The 24,319-nt window shown below is 37.8% G+C and overlaps 1 protein-coding gene across 1 annotated transcript in view; it reads right to left on the bottom strand.

The window, feature by feature from the left end:
- Positions 1-7,682: 7,682 nt before the first annotated feature.
- LOC136841383 (homeobox protein Nkx-2.1-like) overlaps positions 7,683-24,319 on the bottom strand; it is a 65,402-nt gene continuing 48,765 nt past the window's right edge. Inside the window, exons 2-6 of the mRNA XM_067108294.1 lie at positions 17,827-17,972; positions 17,041-17,136; positions 12,305-12,403; positions 11,050-11,266; positions 7,683-10,392 (exon numbers count right to left, since the gene is read on the bottom strand). Coding sequence (XP_066964395.1) covers positions 10,235-10,392; positions 11,050-11,266; positions 12,305-12,403; positions 17,041-17,136; positions 17,827-17,972 — 716 coding nt within the window. The 3' untranslated portion in view covers positions 7,683-10,234. The remainder of the gene's footprint in view (positions 10,393-11,049; positions 11,267-12,304; positions 12,404-17,040; positions 17,137-17,826; positions 17,973-24,319) is intronic.

The raw sequence follows: 24,319 nt of genomic DNA, 5'->3' as shown, positions 1-24,319 counted from the left end.
CCTTGTTAAGTGAGAGACGGAGCGCAAATCCAGGGCCAGTTTCCAGGAAGGGCAGAAATTCCAGAAATGATGGCTGGACTTTTATTATTATTATTATTATTATTATTATTATTATTATTATTATTATTATTATTATTATTGTACGTGGCGTTGATATCTGTGAGCACAGTAGAGGAGGACCTTGTTATTATTATTATTGTGTGTGTGTGTGTGTGTGTATTATTATTGTTATTATTATTATTATTTAGAGGCTGAATGTTGTGCTGTTTCATCTGCGTTCAATTTATATAAGTTTTCTCTGTCTTCTGATAACTCGTTTTCAGAGTTACTGCATTCTGTAGTAACCCACCTATATGTGTGTGTGTGTATTGTGTATTATTGTGTGTGTGGTGTGTGTGTATTAATATTGTGTATTTATTATTATGGAACAAGCCCCACCAAAGGGGGCCATTGACCTGAAATTCAAGCTGCCAAAGAATATTATGTTGTTCATTTGAAAAAAGTAACAGAGGATAATAAAGCAGAAGAAAGAAAGAAAGATCACTTATTAGAAAAGGAAAAAGATAGATGAACAAATAAATAAGTAAATGGATAGAAATGTAATTGAATTTTAAAATGCAAGTTCCAATTGCAATACATCCTCAGTAGGGAGACTGTTCCAGAGTCCAACGGTGTGAGGAGGAATAAAGGACCTCTGGGACTGAGAAGTTCGACAGCTTGGCACAGCTACTGCAAATTTTAGTGCTGCTGTTCAGAGAATTTATCGTGACTGTAAAGGATCTGTTAAGAATCAGTTTACGAAAAACTGACAAACAAGAGACCATCCGTCGGTGGTGCCATTCAGAACTGCTAATGTTAGGGAAAGAGAAACCTACCAACACGGGCCACTCTGTCTAAAAGAGACAAATCTCTGGTTAAATAAATATGTTTGCAGGTCCTCTGTCAGTTGGCCAGACCAGTCCTGGGAGCTCACTTTGTGACGTGCCGTAATGAGAACACGTGTGCCAGGGTCGTCCCTACGGGAAAGGGCGCTCTCCTCCTAGCCTCTTGCTTCCCCACTGACAGCAGGAGGTCAGGGGTTGTATAGAGAGAGAGAGAGAGAGAGAGAGAGAGAGAGAACACGTCGATCGACTTCCACCACGTTTTTTTTTTCAGAGATGGCCCTGGGAAGTTTGGGAAAGGGGCGCTGGATTTCTACGCTTGGTTCGGGTACTTTCCAATGCTGTGGACTTTAGTGTGCTCCGTGCACGGACTTCAGTCAAATTACTTTCCAAATATGTGGACTTTCAGTCGAATAAGCACTCTGATGCTGTGAACTGAGTCGTGCTTTTCCAAAGTACTGTGGACTTTCGTCGAATACTTTTCCAGATTAGAATTGTCACATATTGAACTCAAAAGGGCGGTAAAAGTCGATGTTATCATTCTGGTGACAATGTGATATTATACTTTGTACAATCAATATGCTTACTCCTAAATACTTTATGCAGTCGATAGTAACAATCCCCATATACTTTGTACAATCAATGGTAACAATCCCTATATACTTTATACAGCCGATAGTAACAATCCCTATATACTTTATACAGTCGATAGTAACGGTCCTTATATTCTTTATACAACCGATAGTAACAATCACTATATACTCTATACAATCGATAGTAACAATCCCTATATACTTTATACAATCGACAGTAACATTCCCTATATACTTTATACAATCGACCGTAAAAATCCCTATATACTTTATACAATCGATAGTAACATTCCCTATATTCTTTATACAATCGATAGTAACATTCCCTATATACTTTATACAATCGATCTAACAGTCCCTATATATACTTTATATACAGTCGATAGTAACAGTCCCTGTATATACTTTATACAGTCGATAGTAACAATCCCTATATACTTTATACCGTCGATCGTAACAATCCCTATATACTTTATACCGTCGATAGTAACAATCCCTATATACTTTATACCGTCGATCGTAACAATCCCTATATACTTTATACAGTCGATAGTAACAATGCCTATATACTTTATACAATCGATCGTAACAATACCTTTATACTTTATATACAATCGATAGTAACAATCCCTATATACTATATATACAATCGATATTAACAATCCCTATATACTTTATACAGTCAATCGTAACAATCCCTATATACTTTATACAATCGATAGTAACAATCCTTGTATACTTTATACAATCGATAGTAACAATCCTTATATACTTTATATGCATTCGATAGTAACAATCCCTATATACTTTATATACAGTCAATGGTAAAAATCCCTATGTACTTTATACAATCAATCGTAACAATCCCTATATACTTTAAACAATCGATAAAATCCTTGCTACTTTATATAGTTCAGCGGTATAGCGATCTCCACAACCACTTCCGGCGTAAAAGTTACATAACGAATCTTAGCTTCTATATCAAAATATATAGCCGCATTTACAATCAGCTTCAGAATTCAAGGTTAACAAGTATCAGTGTTGACTGCGGCCTTTTATATCTAGAGCTTGGAACGAAGCGACGATGTCTCATGAATTATGATAATTTTATGTTTACCGAGGATTAAAGTAGAGGAGCTTTCAACAGGTTAGTGCGACGTATGGAAAGGTGAAACTAGTTTTAATTGAATCGTTTAGTTTAGTTTCCATTTTTAGTTTTCTGGAGAAGGAAACTATTGTGCCGGCTTTGTCTGTCCGTCCGCACTTTTTCTGTCCGCCGTCAGATCTTTAAAACTACTGAGGCTAGAGGGCTGCAAATTGGTATGTTGATCATCCACCCTCCAATCGTTAAACATGCCAGATTGCAGCCTTCTGCCGTTAGCAGTTTTTATTTTATTTATGGTTAAAGTTACCAATAAACATGCGTCTGGCAACGACATAGGCCAGGCCACCACCAGGCCGTGGTGAAAGTTTCATGGGCCGCGGCTCATACAGCATTATACCGAGACCACCGAAAGATAGACCTATTTTCGGTGGGCTTGATTATTATACGTTGTAACGGCGGTATAGAAAACTCGATTGCGCCGGAGAAACTTCGGCGCATTTTGTACTTGTTCTGCATTTATAATCATTCATTTTAATGAAGGTCCTTCTTTTTTTTTTAAGTTCGAAATTGAAATTGTGTTATTTTTTTTTTATTTAATTGAATTTTCTGAGATATCCTTATTGAATTGAATTGAATGTAGAATTTAGACCAAAGGCCAAGCACTGGGAACCTATGAGGTCATTCGGCGCTGAAATGGAAATTGGCAGTAAAAGGTTTGAAAGGTGTAATTGACTGAAGTAGTTTTGAAAGGCTTACAGTAAATCTTATTATACACATGGAAGTAATTACACCCATAGATGTCTCAGTTTCTTAACAGGAAAATTCCCTTTGAAATCTTGTCGTGTTAGTAATTTTACAATATTTCTTTTACCGGTAAATTAGCCCTCTTTCTGTAATTTGCATTCTAGTTAGTTTTCTGTAACAGAAAACTATTGTGCCGGCTTTGTCTGTCCGTTCGCACTTTTTCTGTCCGCCCTCAGATCTTAAAAATTACTGAGGCTAGAGAGTTGTAAATTGATATGCTGATCACCCACCTTCCATTCATCAAACATACCAAATTGCAGCCCTCTAGCCTCAGTAGTTTTTATTTTATTAAATATTAAAGTTAGCCATGATCGTGCTTCTGGCAACGCTATAGCACACGCCACCACGGCCGGCTGAGACTTTCGTGGGCTGTGGCTGAAAGTATCATACAGCATTATACGCTGCACAGAAAACTCGATTCTTCGGCGCATTTTTTACTTGTTTTTATATGCGTATGTGTAATTACACAATAAATACTCTGATTATTTCAGATTTATGATTTATTTGAGATTTTATCTTGTCTTTAATTGGTCTTCATTATAACTTTAATTATGTATTCATTAATTTCTTTTAAATTTGCATGAAGTGAGTCACTTTCCTAGATAGTGAATTATCTGAGATCAGATCTTATTTTAGAATGTGAAACAAAGACCTTGTAGGTTTGATAAGTTGCTAATATCATATATAAGATGTGAAGTTTTTATTTTTTTAGAAAATAAAACAGATTTTATGTTGCCCTTATATGATGATTTTATGTTATGTTTTTTTTTTCCAAAACTAAACGTTGTTTTTTTTTTTTTCAAATATTTCCATTTGATAATCCCCCATACCATTTCTGGAAATAATATTACTCAGATATGCTACTTTTATCGCCTTGTTTGAAGTTTAGGCGTTGTTTTTCTGTAATATTTCCACTTAATATCCTCATACCATTTTTACAATATTAATATCCTCATACCATTTTTACAATATTAATATCCTCATACCACTTTTGTAATATTAATATCCTCATACCATTTTTATATTATTAATATTCATACCATTTTTACAATATTAATATCCTCATACCATTTTTACAATATTAATATCCTCATACCATTTTTACAACATTAATCTCCCCATACAATTTATACAATATTAATATCACCATACCATTTTTAGAAATAGTGTAAAGGATAAGAAAATTGCCCACATAATACATGTTTTTATTCAAAAACTAGCTAATCACTAAAAAGTTTGATGGGAAACGTTTGCACTTCGTTTATGTATAATATTAGTCAATGGGAGTTTCAGGGAGAGAAATTAGAAGGTACAGGGAAGGATGGGAGGGGGGGGGGGGAACCCACGAAGTCTAGGGAAAATAGGGAATGAGAATTGTGGATGTAGGGGAAATTATGGAGAGAAGAGCAAATGGGAATTGACTGATGTTTACAAACCTTTGCTAAGTCGAGGTTTCATCGAGGAAGCCTTTCTCAAGTCGAGGTTCCTTTTCCGAAAGCCCCGAAGTTTCTTTGAAGAAATCTCTACTAAGTCGAGGTTTCTTCGAGGAAATCTCTACTAAGTCGAGGTTTCTTCGAGGATACCTTTACTGAGTCGAGGTTTCTTCGAGGAAATCTCTACTAAGTCGAGGTTTCTTCGAGGAAATCTCTACTAAGTGGAGGTTTCATTGAAGAACTCTTTACCAAGTCTAGGTTTCTTCGAGGAAATCTCTACTAAGTCGAGGTTTCTTCGAAGTTACCTTTTCTAAGTTGAGGTTACTTCGAGGAAATCTTTACTAAGTCGATGTTTCATTGAGTAAACCTTTCTAAGTCGAGGTACCTTCGAGGAACTCTCCACTAAGTCGAGGTTACTTGGAGGAAATCTTTCCTAAGTCGAGGTTTCTTGGAAGACACCTTTTCTGAGTCGAGGTTTCTTGGAAGACACCTTTTCTGAGTCGAGGTTTCTTCGAGTAAACCTATCCTCAAGTCGAGGTTTCTTGGAAGAAGCCTCTGTCAGGTCGAGGTTTCTTGGAAGGAGTCTCTGTCAAGTCGAGGTTTCTTTGAGGAAAAGCATCTGGACAGAGGTGAGTAAAGGGTTAACTGGTATTCTTTGCCTCGAGGGGCCTTGGGGAAATGGTAAACAAATGAGATTTCACTGTAGAGTCGAAGACCAGACAATGGTTATCCTCAGTACGAGCGAAGGCACGGGTCCTGCGTCTGGGCGCTTCTCTGTTATTCGTACACGAAAATTTGGCAGGGGCGGAAATAGGAAGTGGACGAATGAAAGGGGGAAAGTGATGCTGCTTCCTTTGAACTCAAGAAGGTCTGGTCTGGGGAGTTTTAGGTGGGACTTGGTTGAGAGAGTTGCTGTTTCTCCATAGGGTATATAGTTTTGAAGGTATTTTTTTTTTTAGTTTATTTATTTATCTCGGGGTTTTTTGAGAAGGGGGCGGGGGTTGTGGGGGGGGGGGAATCAAGGGACATTGTGAAATGAAAAGAGAAAGGTTGGATGATGATCATGAATGCAACAGTGATCACTAAAAGAGGGTCAGGATGGAATGGTCCAAGGCCTAGTTTTTCGTCACACGAGTCACGCGGATGCTTACGTCAGCTATTTTTTTTTTCCCCGTCGAGTTTCGCCACTGCGTCTGCGCAGAAGGAAGTCCCGACGAAAAAAAAAAAAGAAAGAAGTATTAACACGCTCTTCGTTGGAGTGATAAGAGCATACAAAAAAGTCCATTTTTACTTTAGTATTTTCAAGCAACCGCGTGACTCTTCTGTTGGTGACTTACAGTCCAAGGGAACTCCATATTACATTCTAAATTTTGTGAAAGACTTATTGGCGTTTAGACTTCGTCCTTTCAACTGCTCACTTACGGCTAGGATACTTCAAAAGACAGCTAGATTAAAGAATTAATTAAACGAACGAGCTTCGTAAAGGAGACTAAACAGAGCCTTACAATAAATATTTTGTTCCTTCCAAAACAAATTCTCTTACCAACGAAAAGAGTGAAGAAAGTAAAAATTACAAAAAAGGCTTGGTCAGCAACATAAAGTCTTGTCACATTAATAATAATAATAATAATAATAATAATAATAATAATAATAATAATAATCCTGTGTTTCTTGGACACATACGCCATCTATCGGATAGGGAGGCTACTGTGTAATACTGAAATCTGACAATCTTAAAGTAGCAAACCTAACTTTATGTGTAAAGTGCACATTTCAATATAGCTTTATAGAGTACAGGTGAGAGGGGGGGATGTGCCCAGAGTACATTATTAGTCTGTACATATGTATACGCTGCTACACATTTTATTTTATTATCATTTTATTTTTTTAATAATTATATTTACAACAAATATTTGGCACTAGGGTAGCACTGAGCAGTGCTGTGGTATTGTATATGTCATATGTGTATATATATGTATACTTTGGTGTGTATATATACATTATACGGCTACATAAATATATATACCTGTATATTTACATATACATGCATACATACACGTATATACATACACACACAGTATATTGTCAAAATATACTTAGCATTCCTAACAAGTTTAAGATTATTACTCTCTAAAAATCCTGTCTTGAATATAAAGTTGGTAAGAACTGATCGTTCTCAGTTGCAGGTAGGGTTTATTTACTTATTTACTTACTTATTTATTTACTTGAGGACGTCAGCTGTTCATGGGGTTGCCAGAATTCTCGAAAGTGCCTACTTTATCACCAACAAACACGTCTCGAGGCTGTTTTGGCCTTCAAAGACACAAACAGTTCAGCAAGCGACAGGTTTCGCTTGCAATCACACTGTCTGTCGTATTGCTTTAAGTCACTTAAGTAGAGTCCTCTTCTATCTTAAATATATATGTATATATATAAACAGCCTTCCTAAACAATGCTACGGATACTTTTTTTTTTCCTTTTAACACTGAAATACTTGATATGTGTCTGTGGAAATCTGACTTTTCTGTGGGCCAACGCCACCTAACCTAATATTACCATTTGATTATCTACTGCAATTTGAGCATCGTGAGTGAATCAGATATTACAAAATAAAATGAAAAAAAAAAATGCGTGAATGACGATACATATCACCGCATTTTATCAACTGCCTTTCTCGTTGATAAGAATCCATTTTCACGTCAGGTTCAACACGCAGTCGCATTTTGTCAACTTTATTTTCCAGCTGATAAGAATCCAATCACATCAGTTCAGGAACGAGAGCTAAAAAATAAGTCCTCGTTTATCCCCACATTTTAGCCGGAACGCAATTTTTGACGCGTGTCGGTAATTGCATGTTAATGATAAATTTAATTAATTTTTTTTTTTAGTCCAGTCTGCTAAACAAATACAGTGTTGGAAATATATCACTCGGGCCTAATTATATTCATCCCAATTTTTTTTTTATCGTGGAGGGGAGAGGGGGAAGGGGATGGAGGAAGGGGGGCGGGGTTGCGATAATAGAATTAGACTCCTTTGGTCGTTAATTCATTTTAAAATTTCACATATTCCATTCTACGAAAGGGAGGGAAGTCTTAAGTGTAAAGTTCGTTGTATGACGATTAAAATTAAGATGCAAATTGCATATACCATCGAGATGTTTAGATTAAATGGTCGAGTTTTTTATTTGTTTTCTTTTTACTGATTCCTTTCTTATCATCTGTTATTTCTCCATCATTTTTCCCTAATTACGTAACTAATGCGGATTCGTGTCTGTTATAATTATGGCCTCCCAAGCTTAATCTGTTTCAGCAATTTTAATTTCAAACGAGACGAAACTGCTCAATCGAAAAAACATCAATTCGCAAAATTCAGTCATATTTAACTGTCAGTGTTATATTTACACGTTTTGTATATAAAAAGTACTCAAAATCATTCTTTCTTGTAACTGAAATTGACTCTGGTTTTCAGAAAAGAATTTATATAGAGACCCTTCGGCGTTTCCTAATCGCAACCTAATTAGGTTAAGCCCATTGCAAGTCAATTCTTTTAATTTTCTGTAAATTTCAACGTAATTAGATTAAGCCCATTGCAAGTCGATTCTCTTCATTTTTCTGGAACTTGCAACCTAGTTAGATTAAGCCCATTGCAAGTCAATTCTTTTCATTTTTCTGTAAATTTCAACCTAATTAGATTAAGCCCATTGCAAGTCAATTCTTTTCTTTCTTCTGTAAATTTCAACCTAGTTAGATTAAGCCCATTGCAAGTCAATTCTTTTCATTTTTCTGTAAATTTCAACCTAATTAGATTACGCCCATTCCCAGTTAATTCTCCCATATTTTCCAACAAAACCAACTCTTGGTTGCGGGAGAAAATCTCTACAGTAGACTTTTAGGGACGAGTGCAATTGAAAACACGAATCCTCCTTCTTCTTCTTTCTTTCAGCAAAACATCTACCCTGAGGATTTCTATTGCTATAAGATTAACAAACTTACGTCGAAGGGGAACTGAGCAGTGCCTTCTTCGAGATTTCTACAAGAATATATTTTCTTCCTTAGAAAACAGAGGGGGTAGAGTTGGGGTTGTGTCATGAAGTTAATGGGATATGAAGGTATATCTTAATTATGGTTAAGTGGGTCATTCAGGCTGCTAAGGTGAATGTGAATATCGATAAAAAATTTATAAGTATCCCCATTCAGTTTAGATTCGAAAAAAAAGGAATTGGTGATTTGGGTTTTCCTAAATTTTTCAGGTAGGTGGGACATTGGGAGGACATGAATTATAATAATAATCAATAATTTTCAGTACTAATTATAATAATCAATAATTTTCAATTATCAAGAGGGTATGAACGGCTCAAAAATTTCAAATATCCAAATTCAATTTAGATTTGAACAAAAAGGAATTGTTGATTTAACTTTATCTTAATTTTTCTCTGTTAGGTGGGACATTGGGACATAAATTATAATAGTAATCAATCATCTTCAATAATTAAGAGGTATGAATAGCTCTTGGGTAATTGGGCAATCACATAACGACTCAAAGGTCAAAAGGGGGGATGGGGGGGAAGGTCAGAGGTCAGACACTTAGTCACAATGACCTACAAGGATTTAATTTTTTGTGTGTAAAGACGTACAACAACGGCACTAGTGGTGTGGATGTGATATAATATGTCATGACTTCTCATAAATGCCAAAAAAAAAAAATTAAGTGATGATTTATGACATCATAAATGCAAAAAATTGAGTGATGGTTTATGAAATCATGAATGCAAAAAAAAAATTATGATTTATGGCGTCATAAATGCAAAAAAAATTGAGTGATGATTTATGACATCACAAAAGCAAAAAAATTGTTGATGGTTTATGACATCATAAATGCAAAAAAAAAAATTGAGTGATGATTTATGACATCATAAATGCAAAAAAATTAAATGATATATGACATCATAAATGAAAGAAAATTAAATGATTTATGACATCATAAATAAAAAAAAATTAAGTGATTTATGACATCATAAATGAAAAAAAAAATTAAGTGATGATTTATAACATCACAAATAAAAAATAAAAATGATGATTTATGACATCATAATTAAAAAAAAAGGTGATTTATGACATACCATATATATATATACGATTTCCACGTAGCGATTTTCCAAAACAAACAGAAAATTCAATAATAAAGGGAAGATGTTAATTTGGGCACTGAAAGTGAAAAGTAGGAAACTTTGATAAAGGAAAGAGAGAGAGAGAGAGAGAGAGAGAAATGGGGTGGGATTTCAGTTTAGGGAACAAGTGGGGCATCAGTAGGGGCACGGGGCACCCATCATTCACCAAGTACGCCCCTGCAGGGGAAAGTAAATTGCTGTTCGGGAGGATTGTATGGCGGGGCGGTGACTGCGTGGTGACTCGGGGGCGCTCACAGGCGTACTCCGCCGATGGAGGAGACGGGCGGAAGGCAGCCCGCGCTGACGACGGAGGACGAAACCGCGCCCACGACGCCGCCCACCCCGGGCTCCGACATCATGGGGGAGGGGCAACCCCCACCCCCTAAGCTTCCACTGATCACGTGACTTCCTGCGAGGGGAGAGATAGAATGGGCGGGATTAATGTGGGCGTCTGGTTGTAATAATTTCGTGATTATAAAGAAGATAGGCGCCTGTATATTTGCATGTTTGGTTGAGAGAGAGAGAGAGAGAGAGAGAGAGAGAGAGAGAGAGAGAGAGAGAGAGAGAGAGAGAGAGAGAGAGAGAGAGAGAGTAAATTACTTGCTACGTTTAAATTGGAATTCCGTTTGAAATTTGTAGGTAATAAGAGAGAGAGAGAGAGAGAGAGAGAGAGAGAGAGAGAGAGAGAGAGAGAGAGAGAGTAAATTACTAGTTTTGTTAGCCTTAGTTTAAATTGGAATTCCGTTTGAAATTTGTAGGTAATAAGAGAGAGAGAGAGAGAGAGAGAGAGAGAGAGAGAGAGAGAGAGAGAGAGAGAGAGAGAAAGCATTTGCTAGTTCTAAGTTAGCGTTAGTTTGGAATCTGTAAGAATAACACACACAGAGAGAGAGAGAGAGAGAGAGAGAGAGAGAGAGAGAGAGCGGAAACAATAGATATAAGGAATCTGTATTTTCTAGGTTTCAAACATAGGGTAAAATCTCTCTCTCTCTCTCTCTCTCTCTCTCTCTCTCAGACTTAGGATTCCACAAGCGACAGACTCAGAATTTCACCAAATCCTACAACTCACCGGAATGATGAACAGTGGCTGAGTAGGAAGTGGGCGTGTGTTGATCCTGCAGTTGAGTAGGGGCGTGATGGACGGTAGGCGGTTGTGTGGAGGTGATGGGCGTGGTCGAGGGCGTGGAGTTGGCGTGGTTGGGGGTGTCCTGGTCGTCCGCCGAAGGACACGGCTTGCCATCCTTCACGAGGACAGGTACGGCTACCCGCCTCGGGGATCCTACGGACTGGGGAGTCGAGGAAAAAAAAAATTAGGAAATTTAGGATTTTAATTTTTTTAATATAATTTTTTTTTTTTTGTGTTTTCATTTGCGATTGATGTCAAGTGATTTTTTTATTTATTAGATATGTAAAGTTTTTATCCTCATATTCAAATGACTTATTATATGTATGTATATATATATATATATATATATATATATATATATATATATATATATATATATATATATATATATATATATATATATATACACTTAAGTATATCTCTTTACCAAAGTATACATTCCTCACGTGTATATCTACTAAAGTATACATTTCCCATGTATTATACATTTGTACTGAAGTACAGTATATATATATTCCCCATTTCTTATTGATTAAAAAATATTTATATCTTTTATCACCTGGTTATTTTTTGTCTCACCTGGTTATTTTTTCTTCTCACCTGGTTATTTTTTCTCCTCACCTGGTTATTTTTTTTCCTCACCTGGTTATATTTTTCTCACCTGGTTATTTTTTTACTGCCTGGTTATATTTTTCTCACCTGCTTATTTTTTTGTCTGCCTGGTTATTTTTTCGTACCTGGTTATTTTTTCCTCACCTAGTTATTTTTCCTTACCTGGTTATATTGTTTCTCATCTGGCTATTTTTTTACCACCAGGTTATTTTTCCTTGCCTGGTTATTTTTTCTCTCACCTGGTTATTTATTTCTCATCTCATTATATTTTTTCTCACTTGGTTATTTTTGTCTCCTTGGTCATTTTTTTCACCTGGTTATATTTTTCTCACCCGTTAATTTTTTCTATCATCCGGTTAGTCTTTTTCTCACCTGGTTAATTTTTCCTCCCTTGGTTATAGTTTTTCTAACATTGTTGATTTTTTCTCTCTCTCACCTGGTTGTATTTTTTTCTAACCTGGTTGTTTTTTTCTTTCTCTCACCTGGTTATATTTCTCTCACCTGGTTATACATTTTCTTCACCTAGTTACATTTCTCTCATCTGGTTATATTTGTTTCCTCGCCTGGTTATATTTATTTCTCTTACCTGGTTATTACTGGAGGAATTCTGGTTCTGTTCAGACATGGCCTTCTCCTTGGCCGCTCTCTTCATCTTGTATCGGTGGTTCTGGAACCAGATCTTGACCTAAAAGTCAACAAGAAATTAGGGATTAATCGAGGAGAAAATGTATTCACTCAAGAAAAACATGTTGTCAACATGTTGGCAACTTGTCACCAACATGTTGGCAACTTGTCACAAACATGTCACACATGTCGGAAACTTGTCACAGACATGTCACAGATAGGTTTATAAGTGAACAAGAAGTTAGGGATTAATCGAGGAGAAATGCATTCACTCAAGAAAAACATCAACATGTTGGCAACTTGCCACAAACATGTCACAGTGTCGGAAACTTGTCACAGACATGTCACAAACAGGTTTATAAGTGAACAAGAAGTTGGGGATTAATCGAGGAGAAAATGTATTCACTCAAGAAAAACATGTTATAAACATGTCGGATCTTGTCGCCCACATGTCACAAGCAGGTTGACAACAAATCACCGACTTGTATTCGACCTGTTTGTGACTTGTAAGTGATAAGCTGCCGACATGTTTATGACATGTTTCACTGTGGTTTGGATGCATCCATACTCACCGATATATGTATACGCAACATGCATACATTTTCAAACAAAAATAAGTATCGTAATGTATATATACTCATCTAACTAATATATATATATAATTATATGTATGTATATATATATATATATATATATATATATATATATATATATATATATATATATATATATATTATATGTATATAGATATTATATTGTCCCACATAATTTTGAACACGATAATATCACCCAGTCACTTAGAAGAGAAGCCGCGCAGAATTAAAATTTTGTCAAGTGTACAATCCCTTTAATGAATCATCTAATTAGCAATTTCATTAATGAAAAAAAAATATACATCATCCAGCACAGCTTTTTAATATATTGATCGTTTCAGTGAGGAAGGGAAAGAAATTATTATAATGATGTATAATAAATATGGAATATGTTTATTGGTGCGTAGTCTGGTCAAAAGTGACTGACAGATGTACGTTTTAGCCAACAGTGATTAGTCAGTCACACTACAGCAAAACACGAATCTGTCTCAAGCATATTGGTATCCTCATGCACGCACGCACGCACTCATGCAAGCACACGCTCATACGCACGCGCAAGCACGCACAGGACCCGGGTAAAAAAAAAAAATAGTCTGCTAAGACTCTGATTAAGCTTGACATGTTCACCCAGGCGAAGTTTGATGATGGGGTAAGTAGGGAAACGATGAAAGGACAGAGAAAAGATAAAGGGGAAGAAGAGGGAAGGGGGGGAAGGGGGCCATAAAAAGGAAGAGGTAAAGAAAAATGAGAGGAGAGAAGAAAGAGAGAAAAGGAAGGAGGAGGGGGGAGTGGTGGAGAATTGACCAGGGGAGGCAGAAGGAGATATGATGAAAGCAGTGGAGAGGGAGGTGCTATTGTCGAATAAGGTTAAGACCAGATGTGGCCTCTTTTTTTTTAAAGGGATTTTTACCGTTTTGTGGATTTTTATTTTTAATTTTGATCTTTTTTTAATAATTTTATGGATATATTATCTTGACTGGATCCGGACGCTTTATTTCTAAATATGTTTCTCATTGTCATTCCAATGTATAATATTTTTCGGTGAATATGAACAGGTTTTTGTGATTCGATTAAATTTTTTTTTCCTTTTTGTGACCTGGTAATTTTTTTTTTTGACCTGGTAAATATTGTGACCTGGTAAATATTTATTTTTAATTTTGTGACCTGGTAAATATTTTTTCCTTTTTGTGACCTGGTAATTTTTTTTTTCTTTCTTGGATCTGGTAAATATTTTTTTCATTTTGTGACCCGTTAAGTATTTTTTTTTATTTTGTGACCTGTTGAAATTTTTTTTTTCAAATTTGTGACCTGGTAAATATTTTTTTTCTGAGACCTGTTAAATTTTTTTTTTTATCTCTGGGACCTGGTAAATTTTTTTTTTTATTTCTGAGACCTGCTAAATATTTTTTCATTTGTGTGACCTGGTACTCTACCACAGATATACACGAAGATGAACACTGCGCATTTATGCATATGTATGTGTGTATGAATTCATACAAACATGTCATTCTAATATATAATATTTTTTGTTAGGCGCATTTTACCATAAATGTAAATGAAGGTTAACGTTGCGTATATATGCGTATGTATATCCATACAAACTTGTCACTCCAATGAATAATATTATCTTCATTTTCATCACCCTGTATTATGTATACCATACTTGTAAACGAAGGAGAAAGCTGCGTATGTATACGTATGTATACATACGCATTCATACATTCATTCATACGCTTCTAAACAGCTAATCGACGCACCTCTAAACACCTGCGTAGGCGATGCCCATTTCAATAAAGGAACAAGAGCCCGTGGAGACCAAAATTGTGACGGACGGACAAAAACAAAAATAGGGCCGACAAAATAATGCACTTGATCAAACAAGAAATATAAGCACTTTTATTTTCTTTTTTTTTGGGGGGGGAGAGGAAATTGAACGCTATAAAAACCTATATTGTGTTTTTTCTCTCTCTCTCTCTCTCTCTCTCTTTTTTTAAACCCCCCCTCTTTCTCTCTTAAGGGCTATACAGAACGTTGAAATGAATGGAACGGGATTCGGGTGGAACCAAAAAAAAAAAAAAAAAAAGTGTATTCTGTCCTGTATCGAAAACATATAATTTCGATAGGGCCGATATATACATATGTGTCTGTATATTATGTATGTCAGATGCTCGATAATTAAGGGACGAGAGAGAGAGAGAGAGAGAGAGAGAGAGAGAGAGAGAGAGAGAGAGAGAGAGAGAGAGAGAGAGAGAGAGAGCTCTCATGAAGAAATCCGCTCCTCTATAACTAGAAATGGCTCCCAGAGAATCAAACAGGAGACCGAATGACAGAGAGAGAGAGAGAGAGAGAGAGAGAGAGAGAGAGAGAGAGAGAGAGAGAGAATTAGAGAATAAATTTGGAGACAGAATGAGAGAGAGAGAGAGAGAAAGAGAGAGAGAGAGAGAGAGAGAGAGAGAGAGAGAGAGAGAGAGAGAGAGAGAGAGAGACTGAGGAAGAAAGAAAAGAACAAGAGAGAGAGTGAGACAAATAGAGAATAAATTAGGAGACAGAATGATAGAGAGGGAGAGGTAGAAAGAAAGAAAGATACAGAGAGAGAGAGAGAGAGAGAGAGAGAGAGAGAGAGAGAGAGAGAGAGAGAGAGAGAGAGAGAAGGAGCAAGAAAGCGAGTGAGTCAAACTGAGAACGAGTTAGGAGACAGAATGGTAGAGAGAGAGAGAGAGGTAAAACGAAAGACACAGAGAAAGGTAGGGAAAGAGAGAAAGGTAGAGAAAGAGAGAGGTAGAGAGAGAGAGAGAAAGAGAGAGAGAGAGAGGTAGAGAGGATATTTGTTAATAAAGGCCCGGCCATCCTCTCACCACCCTCGTTCTCCAGTATTAGAGTTTAACAGGCAATAATATTTGTAGCCTGCGCCCGCCCTCTCCCCCTCCCTTCATTTTCCGCTTGGCCCCTGTGCACTCGCGTTTATCAAGCTTTGTTCTTTTTTCCCCTTTTAGTTATTCCTTGTTTACTTTAATTTGCTCGGGTTGTGTGTATATGTCCGTTGCTGTAACTCTCTGTCGCTCTCTCTGTCCCTCTATCTCTCTATCTCTTTCCCGTTTTCTATATTTTTTTGTTTTTGTTTTATTTTCGTTTCTCTTTCTCTCTCTCTCTCTCTCTTCTCTTCACTCTCTTGTCTGTCTGTGGGATTCCATTTTCTGTTTTCCCTTCTCTCTCTCTCTCTCTCTCTCTCTCTCTCTCTCTCTCTCTCTCTCTCTGGTCTCTTTGTTTTGCTATTTCTGTGTTTCAGCCCTCTAGCTTCTGTCTCTCTCTCTCTCTCTCTCTCTCTTAGTCAGAATAATTCTCTCTCTTTCCCAAACTAATTTTCTTTTCTTTCTTCAGAATAATTCTCTCTCTCTCTCTCTCTCTCTCTCTTCTGACACACACACACACTCTCTCTCTCTCTTTCTCAAATGTAACAATTCTCGTCTTCTAGTATCAGTTCCAATCTCTCTCTCTCTCTCTCTCTCTCTCTCTCTCTCTCTCTCTCTCTCTCTCTCTCTCTCTCTCTCTCTCCATGCATTCCCTGCCAATACGAGATCTGTAAAGTGTGTCTGTATGTCAGCTATGTATTACATAGCATAACGTTATGTGTAATTTCCACATAATAACAGTTTGTCTGTTTAATTACATAGCCTTAGAAAACAGTAATATATATATATATATATATATATATATATATATATATATATATATATATATATATATATATATATATACACATATACAGTATATATAAATTTCTGACTCACACCAGGATCGAACCTAGGTCTTTCAAATGAAAGGCAAGGGCGCTGCCCACTAGGCCATACAAGTCGTAAAAGAAGTTGGAACCTGAAGGCAACTGCAAACAAGAAATTACCTGGGCAAGCTAACTGTCCTTGCATACCAACGAGTTTTCCCCAACCCCCTAACTCAGCAATGACCCAATTGACGGCATTTCATTCGAATGATCCCTGGTTAGTGAATGAGATAGAAATATCAACACACAGTCACGTTTGGAACAGAAATGAATTTTTTTGACTCGCATACATAACCCTTCTTCTCCCTTCCACTCTGTTGGACTCACCTGTGTCGGTGTGAGGTGGATCAGCGCTGCTAACTGTTCGATTTCGGGGGCGCTAAGGTATTTCTGCTGCTTGAAGCGTCTCTCTAGTTCGTATACCTTAGAGAGAAATAATAGAAATTGGGTCATTAGTCATTTGAAGCTATACACTAGGAAAGAAAATGAGAATTAATGAGTCACTGAGTCATTGAGTCATTAACCTTTTGAAGTTCAACATACATAGGATTTTACTTTGATGTGCTTTTTGCTGAACTGAATTGAATAGAGAATTTTAGGCCAAAGGCCAAACACTGGGACCTATGAGGTTCATTCAGAGCTGAAATGGACACTGACAGTAGAAGGTTTGAGGAGAGTAAGATGGAAGAAAGAGAATGGGAAAGGAGGTGCAGTAAAAGGAACGAAAGGGGTTGCAGCTAGGGGCCTTTAGAAGGGGCACAGCAAAGAACCTTGAGGAATGCCTACGGTGCACCGCATGAGGTGCACTGATAGCACTAACTAACTGGGATGTGCTTGTTGTTTTTTTTTGTATAGAATGCATAAGTATGTATTTTTTTCAATTAATGTTACTTAAAAAATATCAAATTTCTCATCAGCTCACATATTTATCTTCCCAACAATGTTCAAAAACCCTCTTGAATTCTGATCTTGCACCAAAACTCCTCTCTGATTTGCTTGTCAGAAAACACTCAACAAAAGACACTGGGGAACACTGAAGAAAGAAAGGGAGAGAAACCCCCCCAAAAAAACTGTAGTCTAGAAGGAAGGAAACAAAAATAAAACTGCCCCCACCTGCGCCTGCGTGAATAGGACCCTCCGTTTTCTTCGTTGCGAGAGGGGGAACTGCATCGCCTTGTTGTCCGCCATGCTGCATGTCGACAGTGACGTCACGTTTCCCATGTTCATGTTCATGTTCGAGCCGCCCATGAGTCGGGAAACTGGGGAGGAAAGAGACAGAAAGAAGATGGATAAGTGTACTTATAAGTATCGATTGAATTCTTACAGATACTGTCGTTGGTAGGCTATGCCGGGTTAGGTTAGGTTAGGTTAGGTTAGGAAAATCTTCAAAAATCGGTAAATGTTGTAGAGGATATAAATTAATAATGGTTCTACAGGATATACTCAATCAAAAAAGAATTGAATCAGTAGACTTTTAGTTACTTAAACATTTCTTACCAATATTGATGATTCACATTAGTTATGTGGGTGTAGGCTACTCTGGGTTAGGTTAAGCTACGAAAATCTTCAAAAGTCAGTAAATGTTGTAGAGGATATAAATTAATAATGGTTCTGGAGGATATACTCAAGCAAAAAAGGATTGAATCAGTAGACTTTTAGTTACTTAAAAATTTCTTACCAATATTGATAATTCACGTTAGTTATGTGGGTGTAGGTTACTCTGGGTTAGGTTAGGTTAGGAAAATCTTCAAAAATCAGTAAATGTTCTAGAGGATATAAATTGATAATGGTTGTGGGGGATATACTCGAGCAAAAAAAAAAAATTAATCAATAGACTTTTAGTCAGTTAACAGTTATTACAGATACTGACGTTTCACTTTAGTTGTGTGAATCTAGGCTCCTCTCTAGGTTAGGCTAGTTGGTTAGGTTAGGTTAGGATGAACTTCTAAAATGAACAAGGATTAAAATAAGCTGAAAATAGTGAGCCAGTAACCTTTTCAGTATTTATATTCAGATCTTACAAATATTGACTTTTCATCCCAGTTATATCAGTCAAAATTACTTACTGTTAGGTTAGGTTAGGAGTCACTTCTAAAATTAATTATGAATTAATGGTAGCAGAGGTTATTATACTCTAGCAAAAAAACAGGTGAAATATGTAGACTTTTAAATACTTATCTAGTTCCTACAGATAATGACTTTAAACTTTGGCTGTATCAGTCTAGGCTGGTCTAGGTTAGCCTAGGTTAGGTTAGGTAAGGCCATACTCCTAAAACTGACAAGAATTAACGGTTCCAGAGGATGTAATCTGGGTACAATTGATGACACTCACATTCCCGTTATTCAGCGAGAAACACCCGGGGAAGAACAGTCCTTCAAAGCGACAGACAGGACTCCCGGCAGATCCTACATAGGTCTATCCTTCATTCCCCGTCACAGGCGGGAAATATACTAGGACAGCGCTGTAACAGGACTCCCCCTGGGAACCTCCCACAATGAAGGGCTTTAAGGATTAACTCGCCACAGGATGGCCTACTTACTAAGATAACAAGTGCTTCCCTCGCAAAGATAACAAAACAACATGGCCGCCGACAAAGATAACAAAAGATGGCGGGGAGTTTCGGGTTGATGGAAGAGGGAGAGAGAAGGTGGGGGAGAAAGAGAGGTAGAAAGGAGAGAGGGGGGAGGGGGAAGGGGGTGGCTTTGAAGCCGCAGGGACAATTTTGACGCGATTTCAAAATTTCTTTCCTGTTTATATTCACGTTTACAATACAGTTTCTCACGATGATGGAATGCACCCATAGTGTTTATATACTCTTTATAAGCGTAGGCCTATGATTTTTTTTTTCATAAAGGTAGGCATATAATTCTTTTCTCCCATATTATTAAAATACTGATTATATCTTTTTTTTGTTTAGGAAGCTGTAATTTTTCGTGTTAATATATTAACTCTGTCAGGATATTTCAACTTAATATTAACTTGGTAAACATTATATTATTCAAATTTATAATATATATATATATATATATATATATATATATATATATATATATATATATATATATATATATATATATATATATATATATATATATAGTCATATATATAAGATTGTTAGGGAACTACGGTACTTAGGGCATTATGGTACAATGCCAACGCAAATAAGTCACAAGTAGGTACGCTACGGTACGAATTTCATGTTAAATAGCAAAGGTTTTTTCACGTTTTATTCCTGAATTGTAATTTATCTGCTTTTCTCTCTATTTGCTTAATTGATTCACAAGTTCTGTGTTGGAGAGAGAGAGAGAGAGAGAGAGAGAGAGAGAGAGAGAGAATTATTTCTGAAGTTCTCCGTCTTAGGTAAGTGTTAGTTAACTCTCGCAGATATGTATTGCAGAATGAGAGAGAGAGAGAGAGAGAGAGAGAGAGAGAGAGAGAGAGAGAGAGAGAGAGAGAGAGACGCGTTGAAATCACCAAAAAAAAAAATGTAACGAAAAAAGAGGGACAGGAAGTCTACGACAATAGAGAAGAAGAAGAAGAAGAAGAAGAAGAAGAAGAAGAAGAACATAAAAGATAAGAAAAGAATGTGGAAGGAAGAAGAGAGACGGGTGGCACACTGAACACAACCCTCCCCCACCTCCCCTCCCCTCCCCTCCCCCTTCCCCTCGTTATCTCACCTAATCGCGAACGTAAATATTGACTTACAAAACATTCGGAAATATACATAAGGAGGGATTAAGCGAGATCAGCAGTCCGGTTGCAGCGTAGATGGAATGATTCTAATCCCATTCCCATTCCCGTTCCCCCCTTCTCCTCCTCCCCCTCCTCCTCCTCCCATCCCATTAAGTCCGATAAAGATTATGGCAGGGTTTGGGAGGAGGAGGGGGGGGGGGCCGGGGGAGCCGAAAGCGAAAGGTGCTTTCAGGCACACAAAAGATATCGAGAAGCGGCGTAGGCGCGGATTGTCGCTAATACTCGACAAATAAGTCCATTTTTTTTTTTTTAAATTCTGGGCGACGATCTGCCTTTGCTTGGACGATCTCTCCGCTTTCGACGATCCTCAGCGAATGAGCTAATTAGGGGGTCCTAATCGACGATTTGGGATTTTTGTCCCAAAGGCGATTTTTGCGAATCGGGCCTCCGGCCGAAAAAATTGACTTGTACGTGCGCCTGTCTTTGATAAAAACAAGTCAGTGCATCTAGCTGATGGCCCGTCCCTGGATAGACGGTATTTAGAGATGCTGATTTTTTTTTCGGGACCCTCTGCCTGGCCCCCGAAAAAAAATTAAACAGGACCTATGGACGTCTGCCCGAGAAAAAATCGACAGGACGTGAGCCATTTTTGATAAAACAACAGGTAAATGCATCTCGTTGTTCGCCCGGCTATGCGCGGATGGTATTTAGAGATGAATTTTTTTAGGGGGAGGGGGGCACTCCGCCCCCGATAAAAAATTGACAGGACCCTAAGCCTGTTTTGATAAATGCAGGTAAATGCATTCGGTTGATGGCCCATCCGGGGATGGACGGTATTAAGAGACGCTGAGAGAGAGCCGTCATCTTCTCCTCTTGAAATTGATGGCAAAGAGTTCCTTTATGACATTCTCTCTCTCTCTCTCTCTCTCTCTCTCTCTCTCTCTCTCTCTCTCTCTCTCTCTACCTTACCGTGAAGGCGCTTTCAGCCTTTTTTTTTTATCTTTCTTCCAAAGAGAGAGAGAGAGAGAGAGAGAGAGAGAGAGAGAGAGAGAGAGAGAGACAGAGAGAGAGAGAGACTGTACCTACCGTAAAGTCACAATTACAGGCGATGGACGAGGCTAAAATACACATTTTGAAAAGAGACTCTGAACGAAAGAAAATCGAGAGAGAGAGAGAGAGAGAGAGAGAGAGAGAGAGAGAGAGAGAGAGAGAGAGAGAGAGAGAGAGAGAGATTCGATGATGCTGCCGTCGCCTTCCGATAAAAACATCTACTATAAGCACCAGCAATTGGACGACTCGATTCTGAAGTCTCTCGAAAACGGAGGTTTTTTTTTCCTCCGGAGGCGCCGGTAATTCTAATCCCCAAAAGCTAGGTGGAGGGGGGGGGGGCGATTTCTGCAGAGTCCGAAATGGCCGGCCCAGTCACTTATTATTGTCAAGTCTCTCTCTCTCTCTCTCTCTCTCTCTCTCTCTCTCTTCTCTCTCTCTCTCTCATTTTTCTTTCGTCTGAAGCCTCTCTTCAGTTCTGTTCTGTACTCAACCATTGCTTGTAATTGTGACTGTCCTGCGCAGTCTCTCTCTCTCTCTCTCTCTCTCTCTCTCTCTCTCTCTCTCTCTCTCTCTCTCTCTCTTCTTCTTCTTCTTCTTCTTCTTCTTCTTCTTCGAAGCCTCTTCTCTTCAACTCTCTACTTTATTCTCATACATCGCTTATACTTGTAACTCTCTCTCTCTCTCTCTCTCTCTCTCTCTCTCTCTCTCCGCGCCGGAGAGAAAAATAATAATAAAAAAAAATAGTCGAGGAAAAGACTCAATAATTACTAAGTCAAATCTTGCCCACCCACGGGGACACTACCCCACCCGCCACCCGCGCGGGCGGGCGGGCGGGCGCCATTTCGACGTTGCAAGAAATGACGAAAAGGACGCTCTCCGGGCGTGAAGGGCGTAGCACCCTAGGGGCGTCGACGCCTTGGGCGTAGCACGGCGAAGTCGACCGAACGAGCGGGCGGGCTCTTATAGACCCTTCTTGTCCCGAGGTCTCGAAGCGAAAAGTAATTTATCCCGCCAAATAACGCTTTCCCTCCTCCTCCTCCTCCTCCTCCTCCTCCTCCTCCTCCTCCTCCTCCTCCTCCTCCTCCTCCTCCTCCTCCTCCTCCTCCTCCTCCGCTAAGCCGTGTGTATTAACACCGTAATCCCGAACCTTGACGAAAATGAGTTAGTTCAACCAGGGATTATCCATTTGTTATTCAAAGGAACGGGGAGAGAGAGAGAGAGAGAGAGAGAGAGAGAGAGAGAGAGAGAGAGAGAGAGAGAGAGAGAGAGAGAGAATTGAGGGAGAGAGGGAGAGAGAGATTGAGGGAGAGAAAGAGGGGAGAGAGAGAGAGATTTAGGAGATAAAATGAGAGAGAGAGAGAGAGAGAGAGATTGAGGGGTAGAAAGAGGGAGAGAGAGAAGGAAAGACAGAGAGAGAGAGAGAGAGAGAGAGAGACTGAGTGAGAGAAAGAGAGAGAGAGAGATTGAGGGGAGAGAGAGAGAAAGATTGAGGGAGAGAGAGAGAGAGAGAGAGAGAGAGAGAGAGAGAGAGAGAGAGAGAGAGAGAGAGAGAGAGAAGGATAAAAAGTTCAGCACGAGAGACCGTGAGTGTGAGACGAATGAGGAAGAACGAGAAAGGGTGATGAATAAAAAGGTTAAAAAGGGTTAAAAAAAAAAAAAAAAAACTTTGGAAGAGGGGGGGATGGGGGTGGGATGTAGGAGGAACAGCAAGAGCAAAAAAAAAACAAAAGATAAAAAAGGGAAAATAAAAGCATGAAAAAGTTCCGGGTTGAAACAACACGGCCATGGGAGTTTTTAAAAAAAAAATAAAGAGATATCACAGTGATTCATGAAAGAAACAAAAGCGATATATAACACAGACGAGAATAAAAAAATAGACCAAAAAAAACAAGGCCGAAATAAATTTTGGGACGGATGACCCGTTGAAAAGTTTATGCAGATGGAAAATGTTATTTTTTTTTTTTTTTTGACGAAGCCAAAAAAAATGATCAGTTGTGTATCAAATCGCTGGTAATTTTAAAAACTACTGAGGCTAGAGGGCTGCAAATTGCTATGTTGATCATCCACCCTCCAATCATCAAACATACCAAATTGCAGCTCTCTAGCCTCAGTAGTTTTTATTTTATTTAAGTTTAAAGTTAGCCATGATCGTGCGTCTGGCAACGATATAGGATAGGCCACCACCAGGATGTGGTTAAAGTTTCATGGGTAGCTACTCATACAGCATTATAGCGAGACCACCGAAAGATAGATTTATTTTCGGTGGCATTGATTATACACTGTACAGAAAACTCGATTGCGCCGAAGAAACTTCGGCGCATTTTTTACTTAAGTACACTCTGCATAATCAGTTAATTCCCCCAGAAATGTCTAAATCATTATAGCTTCATTATAAAACCCTTTCATAAAAAAATCATTGCACAATCAGTTAATGCCCCCAGAAACGTCAAAATCATTATAGATATTATTGTAAAAAAACAATTTTTGGCCCAGAAACGTCAAAATCATTATAGCTAAAAAAATCATTGCATAATCATTTAATTCCCTTAGAAAGGTCTAAATTATTATAGCTATCATTATAAAACCCTTTTATAAAAAAAACGCATAATCAGCCAATTCCCATAGAAACATCTAAAATCATTATAGCTATCATTATATTGCCCTTTTTTTATAAAAAAATCAATGCATAATCAGTTAATTTCCCTAGAAACGTCAAAATCATTGTAGACATTACTGTATTATATAACAATTTTTATAAAAAAGATCAAAGCATAATCAACTAATGCCCCCAGAAACGTTTAAATCATTATAAATATCATTATATAATCATTTTTATAAAAAAAAAGATCTACGCACAATCAG

Source organism: Macrobrachium rosenbergii, chromosome 9 (assembly GCF_040412425.1).
Source record: "Macrobrachium rosenbergii isolate ZJJX-2024 chromosome 9, ASM4041242v1, whole genome shotgun sequence".
In the NCBI taxonomy this organism is placed as follows: Eukaryota; Metazoa; Arthropoda; class Malacostraca; order Decapoda; family Palaemonidae; genus Macrobrachium; species Macrobrachium rosenbergii.
This window is presented reverse-complemented; position numbering and strand designations above follow the sequence as displayed.